Source organism: Eptesicus fuscus, chromosome 5 (genome assembly GCF_027574615.1).
Source record: "Eptesicus fuscus isolate TK198812 chromosome 5, DD_ASM_mEF_20220401, whole genome shotgun sequence".
Classification (NCBI taxonomy): domain Eukaryota; kingdom Metazoa; phylum Chordata; class Mammalia; order Chiroptera; family Vespertilionidae; genus Eptesicus; species Eptesicus fuscus.
In genome coordinates, this window is record NC_072477.1 from 77,031,397 (window position 1) to 77,049,736 (window position 18,340).

Sequence of the window (18,340 nt, forward strand, 5' to 3'; positions counted from 1 at the left end):
AGCAGACATAACACTGGAAATAGGTCATGGGCAGCTCTGAAGTCTTTTACTTACGTAGTACAACAGAAAGTTACAGAGGTGACCAAAGGAACACACAGGTTTCTCATTAAAGTTTGTTATTTTAATGGGTCTCAAAATGCTGTGACAGATTTTTGGTCCTGTTGTTTCCATTAAAAAGTACTGATTTTAAAAACTAATAACTTAAAAACTGCCACACACACAAAAGAACCAAATCGACCACAGAACATTCTCCGTTCCTTCTGAAGGTTTTACGATGTATTGTAATCATTAACAAATCTTTTACTATTAAACTTAAATGGCCATTGAGACAAACAGTTCTGAGACGTTCTTCCACCACTGAGTAAGACGGGGGTGGCAGGTGTTGGGAATAATATTCATTCAGCCTTCTGAGCTTTCTGGCCAGACCTGGTGACTTTGCCAGCTGCAGCTGCCTCCTTGTCCACGGCTTTGATGACATCCACAGCAACTGTCTGCCTCATGTCACGCACAGCGAAACGGCCCAGAGGAGGGTAGTCAGAGAAGCTCTCAGCACACATGGGCTTGCCAGGAATCATACCAACGAGGGCAGCATCACCAGATTTCAAAAACTTGGGGCCATCTTCCAGCTTTTCCCCAAATGACGATCGATCTTCTCCTTCAGCTCAGCAAATCTGCAAGCAATGTGAGCGGGGTGACCATCCAGCACAGGTGCACACCCAGCACTGATGGGGCCTGGGAGGTTCAGGATAATCACCTGAGCTGTGAAGCCAGCTGCTTCCACTGGTGGGTCGTTTTTGCTGTCACCAGCCACATTGCCACGGCGAACATCTTTGACAGACACGTTCTTTTCTTTTTTTTAATATATTTTATTGATTTTTTACGGAGAGGAAGAGAGAGGGAGAGAGAGTTAGAAACATCGATGAGAGAGAAACATCGATCAGCTGCCTCTTGCACACCCCCTACTGGGGATGTGCCCGCAACCAAGGTACATGCCCTTGACCGGAATCGAACCTGGGACCCTTGAGTCCGCAGGCCAACGCTCTATCCACCGAGCCAAACCGGTTTCGGCGACAGACACGTTCTTGATGTGGAAGCCCACATTGTCCCCAGGAGGAGCTTCACTCCCAGCTTCATGGTGCATTTCAACAGACTTCACTTCAGTTGTAACGCTGACTGGAGCCAAGGTGAGCACCAGCCGGGCTGGAGAACACCGGTCTCCACTCGGCCCACAGGGACAGTACCGATACCACCAATTCTGTAGACATCCTGGAGGGGCAGACGCAGGCGCTTGTCAGTTGGACGAGTTGGTGGCAGGATGCAATCCAGAGCTTCAAGCAGTGTGGTTCCACTGGCATTGCCATCTTTACGGGTGACCTTCCATCCCCTGAACCAAGGCAGTTAGCACGTGGCTCCAGCATGTTGTCACCATTCCAACCAGAAATGGGCACAAATGCTACTGTGTCAGGGTTGTAGCCAATTTTCTTAATGTAGGTGCTGACTTCTTTTAACAATTTCCTCGTATCTTTTCAGGCTCGATCCCCAGTGCGGGGCATGCAGGAGACAGCTGATCAATGATTCTCACTCATCATTGATGTTTCTATCTCTCTCTCCCTCTCCCTTCCTCTCTGAAATCAATAAAAATATATTTTTAAAGAAAAGAACTATGGGCTGTAAAAACCAGTGTGGATTGGGGCTCAGTGACACAAACGATGCTGGAGACCCAGCTGTTCCGCTTAAAAAGCCAGCACCACCAACTGAACTTACAAGGTCCTGCTTCCTCTGAGCCCTAGCACCAGGGTGAGGCTCTGGAACACAGACAAATAGGAGGAACTAGTTTGTCTGGCATTGGGGCAGGAACTCAGGGGCAGCTTTCTCCCAGACAGAAGTGCTCAAAGGGATGGGCTGAAGGGTATTTTTTAAGAAGAGGAAGAAGAAAAAAAAGATAAAAAATATGAACAAGCCCTATCCAGTTTGGCTCAATGGATAGAGCGTTGGCCTGCGGACTGATGGGTCCTGGGTTTGATTCCAGTCAAGGGCACATGCCCAGGTTGCAGGCTCAATCCCCAGTGGGGGATGTGCAGGAGGTAGCCGATCAATGATTCTCGCTCATCATTGATGCTTCAGTTTCTTTCTCCCTCTTCCTTCCTCTCTCTGAAATCAATAAAAATATTTTTTTAAATATGTGAACAAAATGGCAACAAATACATACCTATCAACAATTGAATCTAAAAATCAAAATAAAAGAATAAGAAATCTAATGAACAGAATAAACTGGTGAATAACATAGAATCAGAGGCATGGAAATGGAACAGACTGATGATTCTCAGCTGGAAGTGGGAAGAGATTAAACAAAGATTTTACATGCATATATGCAGTACCTATGGTCACAGACAATAGGGTGGCAAAGGCCTGGGGCGGGGCGGGAACTGGGTGGAGGGGAGCAATGGGGGTAAAAAAGAGGGACATCTGTAATAATCTCAACAATAAAAATTAAGAAAAAGAATTTGGAGGGACAGTGTTCAAAGGACAGTGCTATATAAATTCAGTATCTGGCATCATTGGTTTTCGCAGCTTTCATGCATGTTAAACCTGTTTGTTTTTTAACTGATTTTGAGTACAGGGACACATCAATTTGTTGTTCCACTTATTTATGCATTTATTGTTGATTCTTTTTTTTTAATATATCCTATTAAGAGTTTATTAAGAAATTTTGTTTTGCCCTAGCTGGCTTGGCTCAGTGGATAGAGTGTCGGCCTGCAGACTGAAGGGTCTCGGGTTCAATTCCGGTCAAGGGCACATGACTGGGTTGTGGGCTCGATCCCCAGTAAGGGGCGTGCAGGAGGCAGTCAATCAATGATTCTCTCGCATCATTGATGTTTCTATCTCTCTCCCCCTCTCCCTTCCTCTTTGAAATCAATAAAAATATTTTAAAAAAGAGAAAAATTTTGTTTCACAGGCCACACAGAAATAAAAGGATTGTGTACAGGCTTTCAGGAAACGGGCAGGGAGCTGAGGAGGGCCAAGATGAGTCTAGGGCTTTGGTGGGTGCAATCCTGGTGGAGGGGGCCCGCATTCCTGGAGGGGGCATGCCCATTGGAGTTCCTCGTCCAGGGGGGATCCCCACTGGGGGACCCATGGGAGGCCTCATACCAGGAGGTGGGCCCATCACGCCTGGAGGGGGTGCCCCTCAGCCCATAGGTGGGGGAGGACCTCCACAGCCCGGTGGGTACTGGGATGGGGCCCCTGCAATACTAGCTGTGGCAGCAGCTGCAGCAGCTACAGCAGTGCCTCTTGCTTGTGGGGTCATCACCTGTTGGGATGGTCCACCAACCCCACAAACTGGCCCAGCAAGTCCTGCAGGGGCCTGGGGCCTGGGAACACCACTGGGGTGCCTCTGCCAGCAGCCCTGCCGATCCCGGGCGCCCAGCAGCTCCAGCAAGTGGCACTCAGGGCAATGCCAGTATCTTCGGGAGGAGGTCCCTCTACTGTCATTGAGACCAGGCTCTCCCCTCGAAGTAGCACCAGCCCGAGGACTCACTTCTCTTCTCTTTCAGCTTTTCTTTTTTTTTTTCTTTAAATATATTTTATTGATTTTTTACAGAGAGGAAGGGAGAGGGATAGAGAGCTAGAAACATTGATGAGAGAGAAACTTCGACCAGCTGCCTCCTACACACCCCCTACCGGGGATGTGCCCGCAACCAAGGTACATGCCCTTGACCGGAATCGAACCTGGGAACTTTCAGTCCGCAGGCCAACGCTCTATCCACTGAGCCAAACCGGTTTCGGCTCAGCTTGTTTTGAGTTCTTTGGCTTGATCTTCCTGAATTCATCACAATCACATAGGATCAAATTCATATGCTTGAATGGACTCAGACAACAGGGGGTGAGGGTGAGGGCATGTTTGCAGGGGGGAAATGGGGGGGTAAGAACACATATATAATACCTTAATCAATAAAGAAAAAAAAATTCAATGCTTGTCGAAAGCCTTGAAGGTGCCAATGAATATACAACCGTCTTGCAGGATGCCCCTCATTCTGTAGTCAATGCGCTGCAGCATCTTGCTGCTCTTGCCCACAGTCATGGTGGCAGTTCTGATGGCTCCGATTCCCTCCGGGTTCGCCTGCGCCAAGGCCTGGCCCTCCTGTAGCCCACTTCCCGCCGCTACTACCAGCATTGGTTGATTCCTGTATGTGCCCTGACTAGGGATCCAATCCACAACCTTGGCATATCAGGATGCTGCTCCAACCAACTGAGCTACCTGGCCAGGCCCTAAACCTGGTATTTTTATTGAGATAGTTGTTGTTTTTTAAAGAGCCAGCCGGTGTGGCTCAGTAGTTGAGCATCGACCCATGAACCAAAAGGTCACCGGTTTGATTCCTGGCTGGGGCACATGCCTGGGGTTTCAAGCTTGATCCCCAGTAAGGGGCATGCAGGAGGCAGTGAATGGATGTCCCTATTTCACTCTCCCTCTCCCTTCCTCTTCTCTAAAAGAATCAATAAAACATATTGTTTTAAAAAATAATTTGGGGGGACACAAACATTCAGACCATAGAACCTTGGCTCCTGCACATACCTCTAGTTTCCTCAACTATAAAACAAGGACAAAAATAACACTTACTTCCCAGAGGTGTGGTGAGGATTAAATGAGAATATATGTGAAGTACTTTGAATAGTGCTGAGCATATGATGAGTACTCTATAAAAGTTATATGTTGTCATTTGGAAAACCAAGCACTTGCCCATTTTCCACTGCTTCCATATTTTTCATAATTCTTCAAAGAGTTCCAAGAACATCTCCATAGGCCCATTCCTAAATGTACTTAATGGTCTAGGATGTGATTTATGTGAGCTTGGACACTTAAAATCGCTAAGCAAATTAAAGTTTAAACTTGTTATAAGTACCTTGGTCCTCATTAATTTCTTCCTCATCTTATTTTTTTGGCTTGAATTCACTCTTTTTCTCCCCCTGACCCCCCAGTTTTTTATTTTAAGAAAAACGATTTTAAATATAATAATGTTACATACAATAAACCTTAATATTTCAAGAAAAACTATCTTAAATATAGTAATGTTACATGCAATAAACATTAATATTTAAAGAATAAAAGGATTTTAAGTATAACAATATTCCCAAAACTGTACTAACATAGTATGATATCACAAAAGTTGTAGGAAATATTAAAATTCTGCAAATAACAGAATTACTTCTATTATATTCTAGAATATTTTTTCCCTCTGGCTCTATTTTTGTTCCTCAGTTTATGTTGTTGATTATATTCCACAAATGAATGAGATCATATGATATTTATCTTTCTCCAACTGGCTTATTTCATTTAGCATAATGCTTTTAAAGTCTATTTTGTCAGATATGAGTATTGCTACTCCACCTTTTTTTCTTTTCCATTTGCATGGAATTTTTTTTTTCCAATCCCTTCACTTTCATCTTGTGTGTGTGTTTTGTTTTGAGGTGGGTCTCTTGTAGACAAGCATATAGTTGGGTCATGTTTTTGTATTCATTCAGCTACCCTACACCTTTTGATTGGAGCATTTAATCCATTTACATTTAGGGTTATTATTGAGAGGTACTTATCTATAGCCATTTTAATTCTGTATGGCTAGGTTTCTCTTTCTGTTTCTTCTTCTCAGCAATCCCTTTAACATTTCTTGTAGTGCTGGCTTGGTGATGATGAACTCCTTTAGCCTTTTTTTTTGTCTGGGAAGCTCTTTATTTTACCATCTATTTTGAATAATAGCCTTGCTGGATATAGTAATCTTGGTCTCAGATCCTTGCTTTCCATTACCTTGAGTACTTCCTGCCATTCCCTTCTGGCCTGTAGAGTTTCTGATGAGAAATCAGGTGTCAGATTTATGGGAACTCCTTTGTAGGTAACAGTTTTCTTTTCTCTTGCTGCCTTTGAGATTCTCTCTTTGTCTTTAATTTTTGGCATTTTAATTACGATGTGTCTGGGCTTGGATCTCCTAGGGTTCTTCTTGTTTGGGGTCCTCTGTGCCTCCTGAACTTGTGTGACTTTTTCCTTTACCAGGTTAGGGAAGTTTTCTACCATTATTTCTTCAAACACCTTCTCTATTCCTTTCTTCCTTTCTGCCTCTTCTGGCACACCTATTATTCTAATATTGTTACATTTCACATTGTCCCACAGCTCCCTTAAGCTGTCCTCCTGCTTTTTAATTGTGTGTGTGTGTGTGTGTGTGTGTGTGTGTGTGTGTGTGTGTGTGTTTTGGTTCTCTAATTGAGTAATATTTTCAACTCTGTCTTCTAATTCACTGATTGGATCCTCAGCTTTCCCTAATCTGCCGTGTATTCCTTCCAATGTGTTCTTTATTTATGTTATGCCATTCTTTATCTCAGACTGTTCTTTTTTTCATAGTTACTATACCTTTTTTCCTACTGTTGAGCATTTTTTTTGTACACATTTAGTTTTATTGTAACAAAGCAACTTGTACACTTTTAACGTTTAAAACTGAGCATCATCTTTTCTTTCCAGTGAAACAAAAAGAAAATTTAAAAATAAACAGGAACAAAATTACAATAGAGAAATGTCAATTCCGAATAAGATCCTACAGGTTCTGCTGATTCTCCCATCGAGTGGCAGGGCTCAAGTCATCATTAGGAGAGAATTTTATTTTAAAAGTGTCATCTCAGACTGCAAGGATGTCCGTTAAACATCACAATTAAACATGCCAAAGGAGAAGCCATGTTGTCAGAATGCCCACTTAACCCACCCAGACATCTCAAACGCACCCTTTGCTCACCTTCTATAACCCCCCCTTTTTTTAAGTTTTTTTTTTCTTTTTTTAAACAAGAGAAAGTAGACAGATACATGTTGGTAAATGCTAACTGTCCATATTAACATAGAGACACAGTGTAATCTCTGAGCCCAATATACAGAGAAAGGAGGAAAAAAGCTAGAATTCTATGCACTACCACACAGGGGCCTAGCAACCTCCAGCTCCCAGCAGAGCTAAGGGAGCAGAAGGTTTTTCTTTTTTCCCACAGAGCACGGTGGTGGTGATTCCATTAAGTTTTTCTTGAGACAGGAAGGGATAAAAATGAATTTGGAACAGAAAGGGGCAAATCCTTTTCCCACTGTATTCTGCTCAAGGTACATCCCCCCCCCCCCCCCAAATAAGGTGAGAACCATGGTGTAAAGGAGAAAAAGAGACCTCAAAAACAGGGCGACTGAGCACAAGAGGGGGGAAAAAAAGAAAAAGGAAAAAAAAGACTGCAACTTGCTCCCAGGGACTGGAAAAAATTAAAAAAGGTTGGAATCCATCAGTGTTCATTAGTCATCTTCTCCTTCATCTTCCTCTCCTTCTTCCCCCTCATCATCATCTTCATCTTCTTCACCTTCATCCTCATCCCCTTCTTCATCAATATCTTCCAACCCTTCCTCTTCTTCTTCATCATCATCTTCTTCTCCTTCCCTTCTTCATCGTCCACGTCAGGAACCAAGTAGTACTGTAAAGGATTTGGCCAAATGTCATCTTTGATGACTTCTCCTAACTCATCTGCACCTGCATCAGAATGGTCAGTAAACCAGGCAAAGAAGCTCTCTGGTTCCTCATGCTGTCTCTTCCTGCTGGCTTTATTCTGTGTTTGACTTGAATGTTTCGTCAAATCCTTTCCAGATTTCCATTTGATTTCAGTGGACTTTGAAGATGGATCACCACTCTCATTCAGATGAAACTCTTTGGAGAGAACTTTATTTTCGAAGTAAGGATTTTCATCAAAATAAAAATCTATTCTGTAACCTGATTTAATATCTTCAAATTCTGTCACTTCAACTCTTGTCAAATAATGCAGCACCTCTTCATCCTCTTCCCCAAGCAGTGCAGACACTTGTGGATGGTTGACAAATGTTGTTACCCAAAAATTTGGGATTTTGGCGATCAATTCTGACCTCTTCTGAAAAAAATGCTTGGCGGAGTTTGTTATATTTCTGTTCTACTTTCAAAATCTCCTCACTGGCTTGTTCATTAAGTCTGTCTATTTCATTTTGTACTTCATCAATATGTTCAATCGCTTCTTGCTGTTCTTTTTCTCCCTTCGGCACGTCCAGAGGGGTCGGCTTCTTCTCCGGCTTGGGGGCTGGAGCCACTTTCAGTTTCTTGATTTGCGGTGGGAGGAGGACTGGCGTTTGGGGGCCATGCTGCGAGGCAGGTCCGAGGAGCTGATCGCTGGGAGGTGGCCGGGCTCGAAGGCGCGCTGAGCACCTGTTGAGCATTTTTAACATCATTACTCTGAACTCTGTTTCAGATAAATTTCTTATCTCTGCTTCCTTTATCGCTTCTTCTGGAGAATTTGCTAGTTCTTTCATTTGGGAGTTGTTTCTTTGTTTCCTCATTTTGGTTGTCTGTTTGGGTTTGTGACTATGTATTAGGTAGATCCTCTACACCTCTCAATCTCTAGTGCAGGACAGTGTTAAAGGCTGTTTCTAATTGGATCAGGCAAAGACTCAATGCCTCCAGAGATCGATTTTGTTTACAGACTAATAGGATGTCAACTTGAATTGCCCCCAGGCAATCATCCTCAGGTGTGGAGTTTTTTCAACAGGGTGGGGCAGTTGATTTTGCCTAGAGGCTAATTGTTACTTTTAATTTCTTAAGTGGCCTCAGGGCAAGGTGTTTTCCAATAGGGTGTGTCGACTGTCTTCCCCCCAGGCAAGGCAGATGTCTATGTGGGAAAGATGTCCTCTGCTGTGTGAGGGAATGACTCAGCCAAGGAAACTTGGGATATCTGCCTTCTGAGCGCTTTCCCCCAAGTCCCCAGTCCTGGGTTCTGCTCACAGCTTCAGTCCACTTCACCCTCCCTCTGCCAGAGCACAAGGTGGGTGGCTCCACAGGGAATTTTTGTGCATTGGCCCTTTAAGCGGGTGCCTGAACTTTCAGCTGCCACTCCCTGGCAGAGAGCACCCCACTTCTTTTCACAGCTAGATGTTATGTGCTCTCTGCTGGGGAGCCCAGCTTCAGGATTAGGTCCCAGAGTTCTCAGTGGCACACCCCCCCAACTGAGATATCTCTCCGGGACTTCAGTTGCCATCTGTGGGTGTCTGACCAGCCCTTTCGCGCCTCTGCCCCTCCTACCAGTCTCTATGCGGTCTCCACCTTCAGTCCTTGGGTATCAGGGTTCTCTCCTGTGAGTTTTCCATTGGTTATTCAGGAAGCCTTTCCATATTTCAGTTGTAATTCCAGCTTGTTCCTGGGAGCATGTCCGTGCAGCATCCTCCTATTCTGCCGCCATTTTTAAAAAATTCATCTTAAAAATGTCTAGCACAGTGTCTTGCACTTGTAAGTTAGTCTAGTAAATATTTATAGAATGAAAGTTTGTTTTACCCTGGTGCCATTTCTTGATGATGATGGTGGTGGTAATGATGATGATTGCTCCTAACAGCATAGATCTTGATTTTATTTTCTGAAAATTTGTTTATTCAGCACCTCAGACCATGGGCTCCCTTCCTTCTTCCCCTGCCCACAACAACTCTTCCAGTCTCACCACCATCTGTCCTGCTTCCTTTCCACATTTTTTAACCACCCACATACTGGCTCCCATGGGTACTCCCCATGGCTCTCTGGTTTTTTACTTATTTTTTTAATCCTCACCCCAGGATATTTTTTTAATGTTTTCTTTGTTTGTTTGTTTGTTTTTAGAGAGGAAGGGCGAGGGATAGAGAGATAGAAACATTGATAGAGAGGAACATCATCGATAGATCGGCTGCCTCCTTCATGCCCCCCCTCCCCACCCACCCGGGGATCCAGCCTGAAACCCAGATATGTGCCCTGACCGGGAATCTAACCAGCGACCTTTTGGTTCCTGGGTTGACACTCAACCTCTGAGCCACACCAGCTGGGCCACCCCAGGGCATTTTTCCACGGACTTATAGAAAGAATGGAAGGGAGAGAGGAGGGGAAGAGAGACAAAGATCGATGTGAGAGAGACACATCGATTGGTTGCCTCCCTTTACAAGCCCTGACCCGGACGGGGATGGGGCCTGCAACCGAGGTAAGTGCCTTTGCCTGGGAATAGAACCCGTGACCTGTAGGTCTGTGGGCCGACAGTCTAACCACTGAGGAAAACGAGCTAGTGCTGGCTTTTTAATTTAAGTATATGACCTCTCTTTCTACTGGACTGAAAGTTCCTTGAAGCTAAAGTGAAGTCTTAAAGAGTTCCAGGCATATGCCAAGTACCCAGCATAGAGAACACAGCCAGGCAATCTAATAAAAGCTCCATAATCGCTTTTAGGACTCAAATAATTTTAATTTCCCCACCTCTTTGCCCTTCTTCCCTTTGCTCAACACCCTCCTCCCACATTCAGGATTCTATCTCACCCCTCATTAGTCCCAAGGGCTGCAGTAGAGCCCAGGAGAGATAGGGCACGGGTCCAAGTGGAAGTAAGGGCCTTTTTACGACCAACTCTAGGCTTCAGGCCTTGCTGAGGTCCCAGTTTTGAACACATCAACATAAAACTGTTGTATCATTTGTAAAGGGGTGAGAGTAGTAAGGATCCAAGTGTATGTTCCATACAGTGGTCGGCAAACTCATTAGTCAACAGAGCCAAATATCAACAGTAACAACGATTAAAACTTCTTTTGAGAGCCAAATTTTTTAAACTTAAACTTCTTCTAACGCCACTTCTTCAAAATAGACTCGCCCAGGTCGTGGTATTTTGTGGAAGAGCCACACTCAAGGGGCCAAAGAGCCGCAGTTTGCCGACCACAGTTCTTCTATCCAAAACCAGATGACCTAGGTTCAAACCTTTGTTTCAGTATCTACTAGATCCATGACCTTGGGCAAAATACTTAACCTTTCTGTACCCGAGTTTCCTTATATGTAAAATGGGAGTAACAATAGAATCTTACCTCACAAGATTGTTGAAACAAAAGAGCAAACATTTGAAAAAGTGCTTAGATTTGTACCTGAAATGTGAAAAGAAAAAAAAAAGCTCAAAAGGTGTTTGCTAGTGGTATTGTTTACTACCAACAGTGTCACAGAAAATCGGTAACCTCAAGCCCACGTAAATTAGAAATATCTCCTGTGACTAATTGTAATAATACCAGTAATAATATTATTACCAGGTATGGCACACTTCCTGTGTGCTCACCTTGCATTATCTCCCTAAAGGACTGACAAGAACCTCACGAGGGAGATGCACTATTATTATCCCCATTTTCAACTGAGAGGTTAAGTAATTTTCTCAAGATCACGACGCCAGCAAGTGGCAAAGGCACGTTTACTCCTTCACTCGCCGTCTGCCGAGTCCGGACTGTGCGGGAGCAGGGAGAAGCCCGCGGGTACGAAGGTAAACAGGAAGTCCCAGCTCCCAGCGCAGAGGCGGGCGGGGGCCGGAGTGACGAGCACACAGAGTCCCTCCGCCGGGCGGTAATGTCTGTGATAGAGGCTCACTCCCCACCGCGGGGCCCGGGCACCCGGACCGGAAAGGCCGGGGCGCTTAGGGTCCAAAGGGAAGCCAGACGCGGCAGTGACGGGATTAGCAGTTGCCTTTGGACAGACGTGTCCGGTGACAGACGTGTCCCACCGAAAGGGGAACACAGAGCCGGGTAGGGACCCAAGCCGAGCGCTCAGTCCCGAAGCCGGTCCGACCGGCCGGGGCAGGGCCGAGAGGGGTTAAGGCGCGCCGGTGGGCGGGGCGCGCGCCGGGGCAGAGGTGGGGCCCGGCCCGGCCCGCCCCTGCCCCCGCCCGGCTGCTCCAACCCCGGTCGGGGGGGGCGGGCTGGGGTGCCGCCCGGGCGAGGGCCGGGAGTTGGGCCGCGGCGCGTCCCCGTCCCCGCTCTCCCGCCGCGCTCCGCTCCGCAGACCGGACGCGCTGGGGAAGGTGAGCCGCCCGGGCCGGCCGTGCGGGCGGCAAAGTTTGGCTCGAAGAGGAAGTGGCCTCCGGCTCCGGCAGGTGGCGGCCGGGCCTGGGCCCCGGCGCTCGCGGCCTGCGGACGGGCTCCAGGCGAGGGTGCGCCCGGACGGGGCCTCGAGCTGACCGCCGGGCTTCGGGCGAGAGAGAAGCGAGAGCGCCAGAGCGAGCGGCGGCCCGGAAGACAAGTCCGAAGTTGGCGAGCGGCACCGCCCCTGCCCTCGGGCCGCGCCCCGCCCCCAGCCCTGGCACCCCGAGCTCCGGCCGAGGGGCCCGAGCCATGGAGCCCCCTCGGGGAGGCGGCCCTGCGGGGCTTGGACGCGCGGAGCGGCGCCTCCTCCCCGCTGGGTAGACGACGGAAGCTGCCGAACTTCTGCCCCACCGGGCCGCTCAGGATGCCGCCGGTCACCCTCCTCTTCCTCCTCCTGGGTGAGAAGCAAACGAAACTCCTCTCCCGCCCCCACCCACGCCCCCGGGCTGTCACCCCCAGGCGCTCAGCGCCCTTCCTCCTCCGCGGCCCCTCGCCCTCCCCGGCCAGCCCGAGCCCCCCGCCTCCGGCTGCCCCCAGCGCTGCCTGCCCAGCCCCCGGGAAGCCTGCAGTCGCCGCCCTCAGCCCTCAGCCCCCCTCTGGCTCCCCCGGATCCCCGCACCCACCCCTCAGACCTTGCTGCCCGAGGTCGCGTACTGCAGTCACCCCCTGCTCCTGCGCCCCTTCCCATAAACTACCCGGAAGTCCCAGATGGCGCCTTTCCTCCTGGAGTTGGACAGGTGGAGCAAACTTCCCAATGACTCCCTCTCCTGCCCTTTCTCGCTCTTCCTCTAGGAGGCGCGCTGGCCCATCCAGACCGGATCATTTTCCCAAATCCTGGTGAGTTGATGATGCCTCTGGGGACTAGGGGCTTGGTAAAAGGAGGGAAGCACCACGAAAAGGAGTCTCTCTTCCCTGAATTCTTACGGTACCTACATAGTTTTTGAGTGGAGATTATCCACCCTTCATTTTACGGGTGGGGAAACTGAGACCCAGTGTGAACCCTCACCTGGTACTTACGTACTATTTTGTTTTTCCCCCAGTCGCCATGCTTGATCTCCTAGTCTCCCTGAGGCTAGAGACAGTATTTTCGGTTCCTCCTGGTCCAAGGGCTGACACAAAGCAGACCTCAGATTGTATATACTGTTGATACTTTAGGTGAAGCTATGATGCTTGTGGGAGGGAGGGGACCTACTGAAGACTTATGACTATATCAAGTATGGGTGGGAGGGGAAGTTCATATGCTCCTTCTTGAAGAGCCCAGGCCCTTGGGGGCCTCAAGTCTGGGGAGGGATGGGATGGTAACAGACTCTCAGCCAGTGTCTCTGCCTCTCTCACCAGCCTGTGAAGACCCTCCAGCAGTGCTCTTGGAAGTACAGGGCACCTTACAGAGGCCTTTGAGCCGGGACGGCCACAGCTCCCCTGCCAACTGCACCTGGCTCATCCCTGGCAGCAAGGATCAGACTGTACTGGTCAGGTGAGCAGCAGGGCAAGACTATTCCTCTCCCCGGCTCCTCCCAGCTTCATCATGGGAAAGCCTTCAGGGAAAGCCTTCTTTGTGGAATTCCCATCCCTGTCAACAGGGGGAAGAGTAGAATTTGATTTGGCCTCATCCAGTGGTTCCCAACCTTTTTTTGGCCATGCCCCACCTAAGCATCTCTAAAATCCTGATGCCCCCCATGACATATAATTCTTATTACCCAAAAAGTGAACTCCTATTCACGTGGAGGAAGCCTAAAAGGCCATTAACAAGCTTCCAAAGAGCATGGCATCCATGAAAGAGAAAAATAAAAGAACAAAAGGATAGTTGAAGTACTAAGGAAGCAATCAGAAGAAATTGTTTAAACGATAATCCTATATAATAAAAGCCCAGCAACTGAACAGTGGACCCACCAGCACTACTGGTCGACCAGTCGCTATGATGCACACTGACCACCAGGGGGCAGACACTCAATGCAGGAGCTGCCCCCTGGTAGTCAGTGTGCTCCCACAGTGGGAGCAGCTGCTCAGAGGGCGGGTCCACAGCCACTCAGCTGACCAGGATGAGCAGCTGTTCCCGCAGCAGGCCGATCACCGCAGGCCACACCCCCCACCAGTGCACAAATCCTGTGCACCGGGCCTCTAGTAATAATATAAATTGATATGAAAAAATAGCAAATAAAGTTTCAAAACATCATAGAGAATTGAAATAAATAAATATGTCACAATATATATTTATATACTGTATTTGAGGCCCCTAGAACCGTAAGAAATGCAAAAAATTCAGTTAATAACTCATTCTCGAATTGCCCTCCTTAAAAATCAAATTGTGCCCCACGTTGGGAACCACTGGCCTCATCTGTCCTAAAAGCCTGCCTTGTTCTGAACCAGACACAGTGAATTGGATCTGGGTGGGGATGGACATTTAGCTTAGGTCTTGGTCATCTCTGAAGGTCAACAGTCATTCTAGAAACATCCCTGGGTTCCTATATGGCTGTTCTGAGGAAGTCCTTAATCTTTGCACATCTTTGCCTAGGACTCAGCTATTCCCTTATCAGCTAGAACCTTCCTCGGCCTCCCCAGAGCTCTTGAATAATCCAGGTCTCCCAGGCTCCTCCAACCTTGGGCCATGGGGTTGGGCCCATGTTAATTAAGTACCTGGCTGTTTGCTTCACACAGTTCACTTTTCATGAATTTACCCAGAAAGGGGTAGGTGAAGGGAGAGGGAAATCTATAGAGAGGCTTTTGGAGCAGAGGGATCAAAGTGCCATGGTGATCCCAAGTCTCACTCCCAGGCATTTGGAGGGGATGGCAAGTTCTGGTTAATTTAACTGTATGGTAACTGCCAGTTACTGCTAACACTGTACTTGAGTGACAGTGCTGCAACAGCTGGAAAGCAATACTCCTGTTCATGTTGCAGTCCCAGAAGGTAAGTCTGTTTTTCCATGGGAATCTGGGATGTATCACATAGTCTCAGGGTGCCACTGGCCTCTGGTAGGACTAGTGCCATTGACTACTAGGGAATTTAGCTGACTGAATTTTCACTTAGCTATTTGAGTTGTGGATAAGTAGATGCTTATGCTTTGGGGGTAGGAAAGTCCTGGGGGAGGAAGAAGCCAGCGGTAGTAGTTAAGACTATCTCACAGCCCTGGACAGTGTGGCTCAGTTAGTTGGACCATTGTCCCGTACACCAAAAAGTTTGTGGGTTCTGTTCCAGGTCAGGGCACATACCTAGGTTTCGGGTTTGATCCCCAGTTATGGCTCATACAGTAGGCAAAGCAATTGATGTTTCTCTCTCACATTGATATTTTTGTCTTTTTCTCTCTCCATCTCTCTCTCTAAAATCAATTAAGTATCCTTGGGTGAGGATTAACAAAAAAAGAATATCTCACATCCTGCTCTCCACCCTTGTAGGTTCCAAAAACTGCACTTGGCCTGTGGCTCAGAGCGCTTAATCCTGCGCTCCCCTCTCCAGCCCCAGATCTCCCTGTGCGAGGCACCTGCCAGCCCTCTGCAGCTACCTGGGGGCAATGTCACCATCACCTACAGCTATGCCGGGGCCAGAGCACCCATGGGCCAGGGCTTTCTGCTCTCCTACAGCCAAGGTAGGCTGGGCAGGGTGTCCCTGGGGCTGTTAACACCGGCAGTGGGAGCCCCAGGGAGGAGGGGAGGACCCCACCAGTTCCACTGTTTCATAGCCTTCTCCATGGTGCCTCTGCAGATTGGCTGATATGCCTGCAGGAAGAGTTCCAGTGCCTGAACCACCGCTGTGTGCCCTCAGCCCAGCACTGTGACGGGGTCGATACCTGTGGAGATGGCTCGGATGAGGCAGGTTGCAGTTCAGATCCCTTCCCTGACCTGATCCCTGCCTCTGACCCCACCCCACCCTGCAATCACACCTTGGAAGACTTCTATGGGGTCTTCTCCTCCCCTGGATACTCACACCTGGCGTCAGTCTCCCACCCCCAGTCCTGCCTCTGGTTGCTGGACCCCCACGATGGCCGGCGCCTAGCAGTGCGCTTCACAGCCCTGGATCTGGGCTATGAAGATGCAGTGCATGTGTATGACGGCTCCGGGCCCCCTGAGACCTCCCGGCGGCTGCGCAGGCTCACCCGCTTAAACAATGGCAAGGCTGTCACCGTGGAGACGCTGTCTGGCCAGGCCATTGTGGCCTACCACACAGTTCCTTGGAGCAGTGGTCGGGGCTTCAATGCAACCTACCACGTGCAGGGCTATTGCTTACCTTGGGACCAACCTTGCGGCTTGGGCTCTGGCCTGGGGGCCAGTGAGGGCCTAGGTGAGCGCTGCTACAGTGAGGCCCAGCGCTGTGACGGCTCATGGGACTGTGCCGATGGCACAGATGAGGAGAACTGCCCCAGCTGCCCACCTGGACACTATCCCTGTGGCGCGTTTGGCACCCCTAGTGCCACAGCCTGCTACCTGCCTGCTGACCGCTGTAACTACCAGACCTTCTGTGCCGACGGAGCAGATGAGAGACGTTGCCGGCACTGCCAGCCTGGCAACTTCCGATGTCGGGACGAGAAGTGCGTGTATGAGACGTGGGTGTGCGACGGGCAGCCAGACTGTGCTGACGGCAGTGATGAGTGGGACTGCTCCTATGCCCTGCCCCGCAAGGTCATTACAGCTGCAGTCATTGGCAGCCTTGTGTGCGGCTTGCTGCTGGTCATTGCTCTGGGCTGCACCTGCAAGCTCTATGCCATTCGCACCCAGGAGTACAGGTCAGCTGGCTTTACCGGAGTGGGGATGGAGGGTGAGGCAGGGCCCGTGCTGCCACAGGAGACCAGGAGGGTGCCATGTTGGGGATAGGTTCAGTGACCAGCTTATGGATTGGCTCGGGGTTATCCAGCTTGGGGAAAGAGGTTCTTCTTTGAGGAAGGAGCAGGTCTATCTTCTGAAAGCCATCTCAAGGAAGGAGGGGACCTCAGATGACTTTTGGGAAAACCGTGGTAGAGCTTCAGTTGTCCTGTCCTGGGTGTGGCGGGAAGAGACCTGTCCAGGCTGGGACTGAGCAGCCCTCATTCCTTCCAGCATTTTTGCCCCCCTCTCCCGAATGGAGGCTGAGATTGTGCAGCAGCAGGCACCCCCCTCTTATGGGCAGCTCATTGCCCAGGGCGCCATCCCACCCGTGGAGGACTTCCCTACAGAGAATCCTAATGACGTAAGTCACTACCCCCAACCCCAGCTCATCCTGCCCCCATCTCCACGGTGGCCCTGCCACTGTCCCTTCCTCTCAGGCTTCTGGCCCTCATCCCTCCGACTGCTGTCTCCTCCTCTCCTTGCAGAACTCGGTGCTGGGCAACCTGCGTTCTCTGCTACAGATCTTGCGCCAGGATATGACTCCAGGGGGTGCCTCAGGCGCCCGCCGCCGCCAGCGGGGCCGAACCGTCCGCCGCCTGGTGCGCCGTCTCCGCCGCTGGGGCCTGCTTCCTCGAACCAACCCCCCAGCCCGAACCCCGGAGACCAGACCCCAAGTCACACCTCCCGACGCGCCCCTTGAAGCCGTAGACGGCAGCACAGGTCCAGCCCGTGAGATTGGGGCAGTAGGTGGGCAGGATGGGGAACAGGCACCCCCACTGCCTGTCAAGGCTCCCCTCCCATCTGCCAGCATATCTCCAGCCCTCCCTCCTGTCCTGGAGGCCCCAGGGCCACTGCCTTCAGTGCCCCTAGAACCATCACTGCTGTCCGGAGTGGTGCAGGCCCTGCGAGGCCGCCTCCTGCCCAGCCTTCGGCCGCCAGGACCAGTCCGGCCCCCAGGACCAACCCAAACCCCACCTGAACCCCACACAATAGTCCTGTCCCCAGAGGATGAAGACGATGTACTGCTGGTGCCACTGGCTGAGCCGGGAGTCTGGGTGGTTGAAGCAGAGGACGAGCCACTGCTTGCCTGAGGTGACCTGGGCTCTCCTGGGGGCTCTAGTCACAGTGAGAACAACCGTTTAGAAAACAGCTCAGCTTCACTCCCACTGCTTCCCTCCCACCCTAGGTCTGAGGGGACTTGGTGAGCCTCCCTTTGGGCCTGTGTAGCTGCTGTCAAGTTAGGTGTTCCTCAGGCAGAGAGAGGGCTCATACAGAGCTCCCTCTGCACCTGGCCAGAGATCACAGTCTCTCCCACCACCCTCTCCTCACACCACCACCATTTGGGTGGCTCTTTTTAAAAAGTAAGGTTCTAAGAGGTCATAGGCCTGAACACTCCACCCTTACCAATCCCCCACCAAAAGTGGCCTTAAACACCAGCATGCCATTTGGCTGGAGACCTCTAGCCCCCAAGGGAAGGATTTAGGCAGGGCCTGTGGTTTTGCCAACTGATCCTTCCTATAGGGTCTGGCTCAAAAAAAAAAAAAAGCACAACAAATGCTTTTGTCTGATATGTCATTGCCCAGAAGTGAAGGTTGAAAATAAAGGAATCAGAAATTTAAGATTTTGTACATGAG

The 18,340-nt window shown here is 49.6% G+C and overlaps 1 protein-coding gene, 1 non-coding gene and 3 pseudogenes across 2 annotated transcripts; 2 read left to right on the top strand and 3 right to left on the bottom strand.

The window, feature by feature from the left end:
* Positions 1-136: 136 nt before the first annotated feature.
* LOC129149061 (elongation factor 1-alpha 1-like) lies at positions 137-1,846 on the bottom strand (annotated as a pseudogene).
* Positions 1,847-2,461: 615 nt separating this feature from the next.
* Positions 2,462-2,609, top strand: LOC129149205 (small nucleolar RNA SNORA8). The gene has a single exon (XR_008556199.1). It is a non-coding gene; the product is annotated as a small nucleolar RNA SNORA8 (small nucleolar RNA).
* A 355-nt stretch (positions 2,610-2,964) lies between these two features.
* LOC129149169 (small nuclear ribonucleoprotein-associated protein B-like) lies at positions 2,965-4,093 on the bottom strand (annotated as a pseudogene).
* Positions 4,094-7,140: 3,047 nt separating this feature from the next.
* Positions 7,141-8,169, bottom strand: LOC103305111 (protein SET-like; annotated as a pseudogene).
* A 3,448-nt stretch (positions 8,170-11,617) lies between these two features.
* LRP10 (LDL receptor related protein 10) lies at positions 11,618-18,325 on the top strand. Its single transcript, XM_008158536.3, has 7 exons — positions 11,618-12,310; positions 12,705-12,749; positions 13,251-13,386; positions 15,303-15,493; positions 15,610-16,627; positions 16,938-17,067; positions 17,192-18,325. Exons 1-7 carry the CDS (start codon positions 12,277-12,279, stop codon positions 17,795-17,797), a joined length of 2,160 nt encoding a protein of 719 aa, XP_008156758.3. The 5' UTR covers positions 11,618-12,276; the 3' UTR covers positions 17,798-18,325.
* Positions 18,326-18,340: the final 15 nt, after the last annotated feature.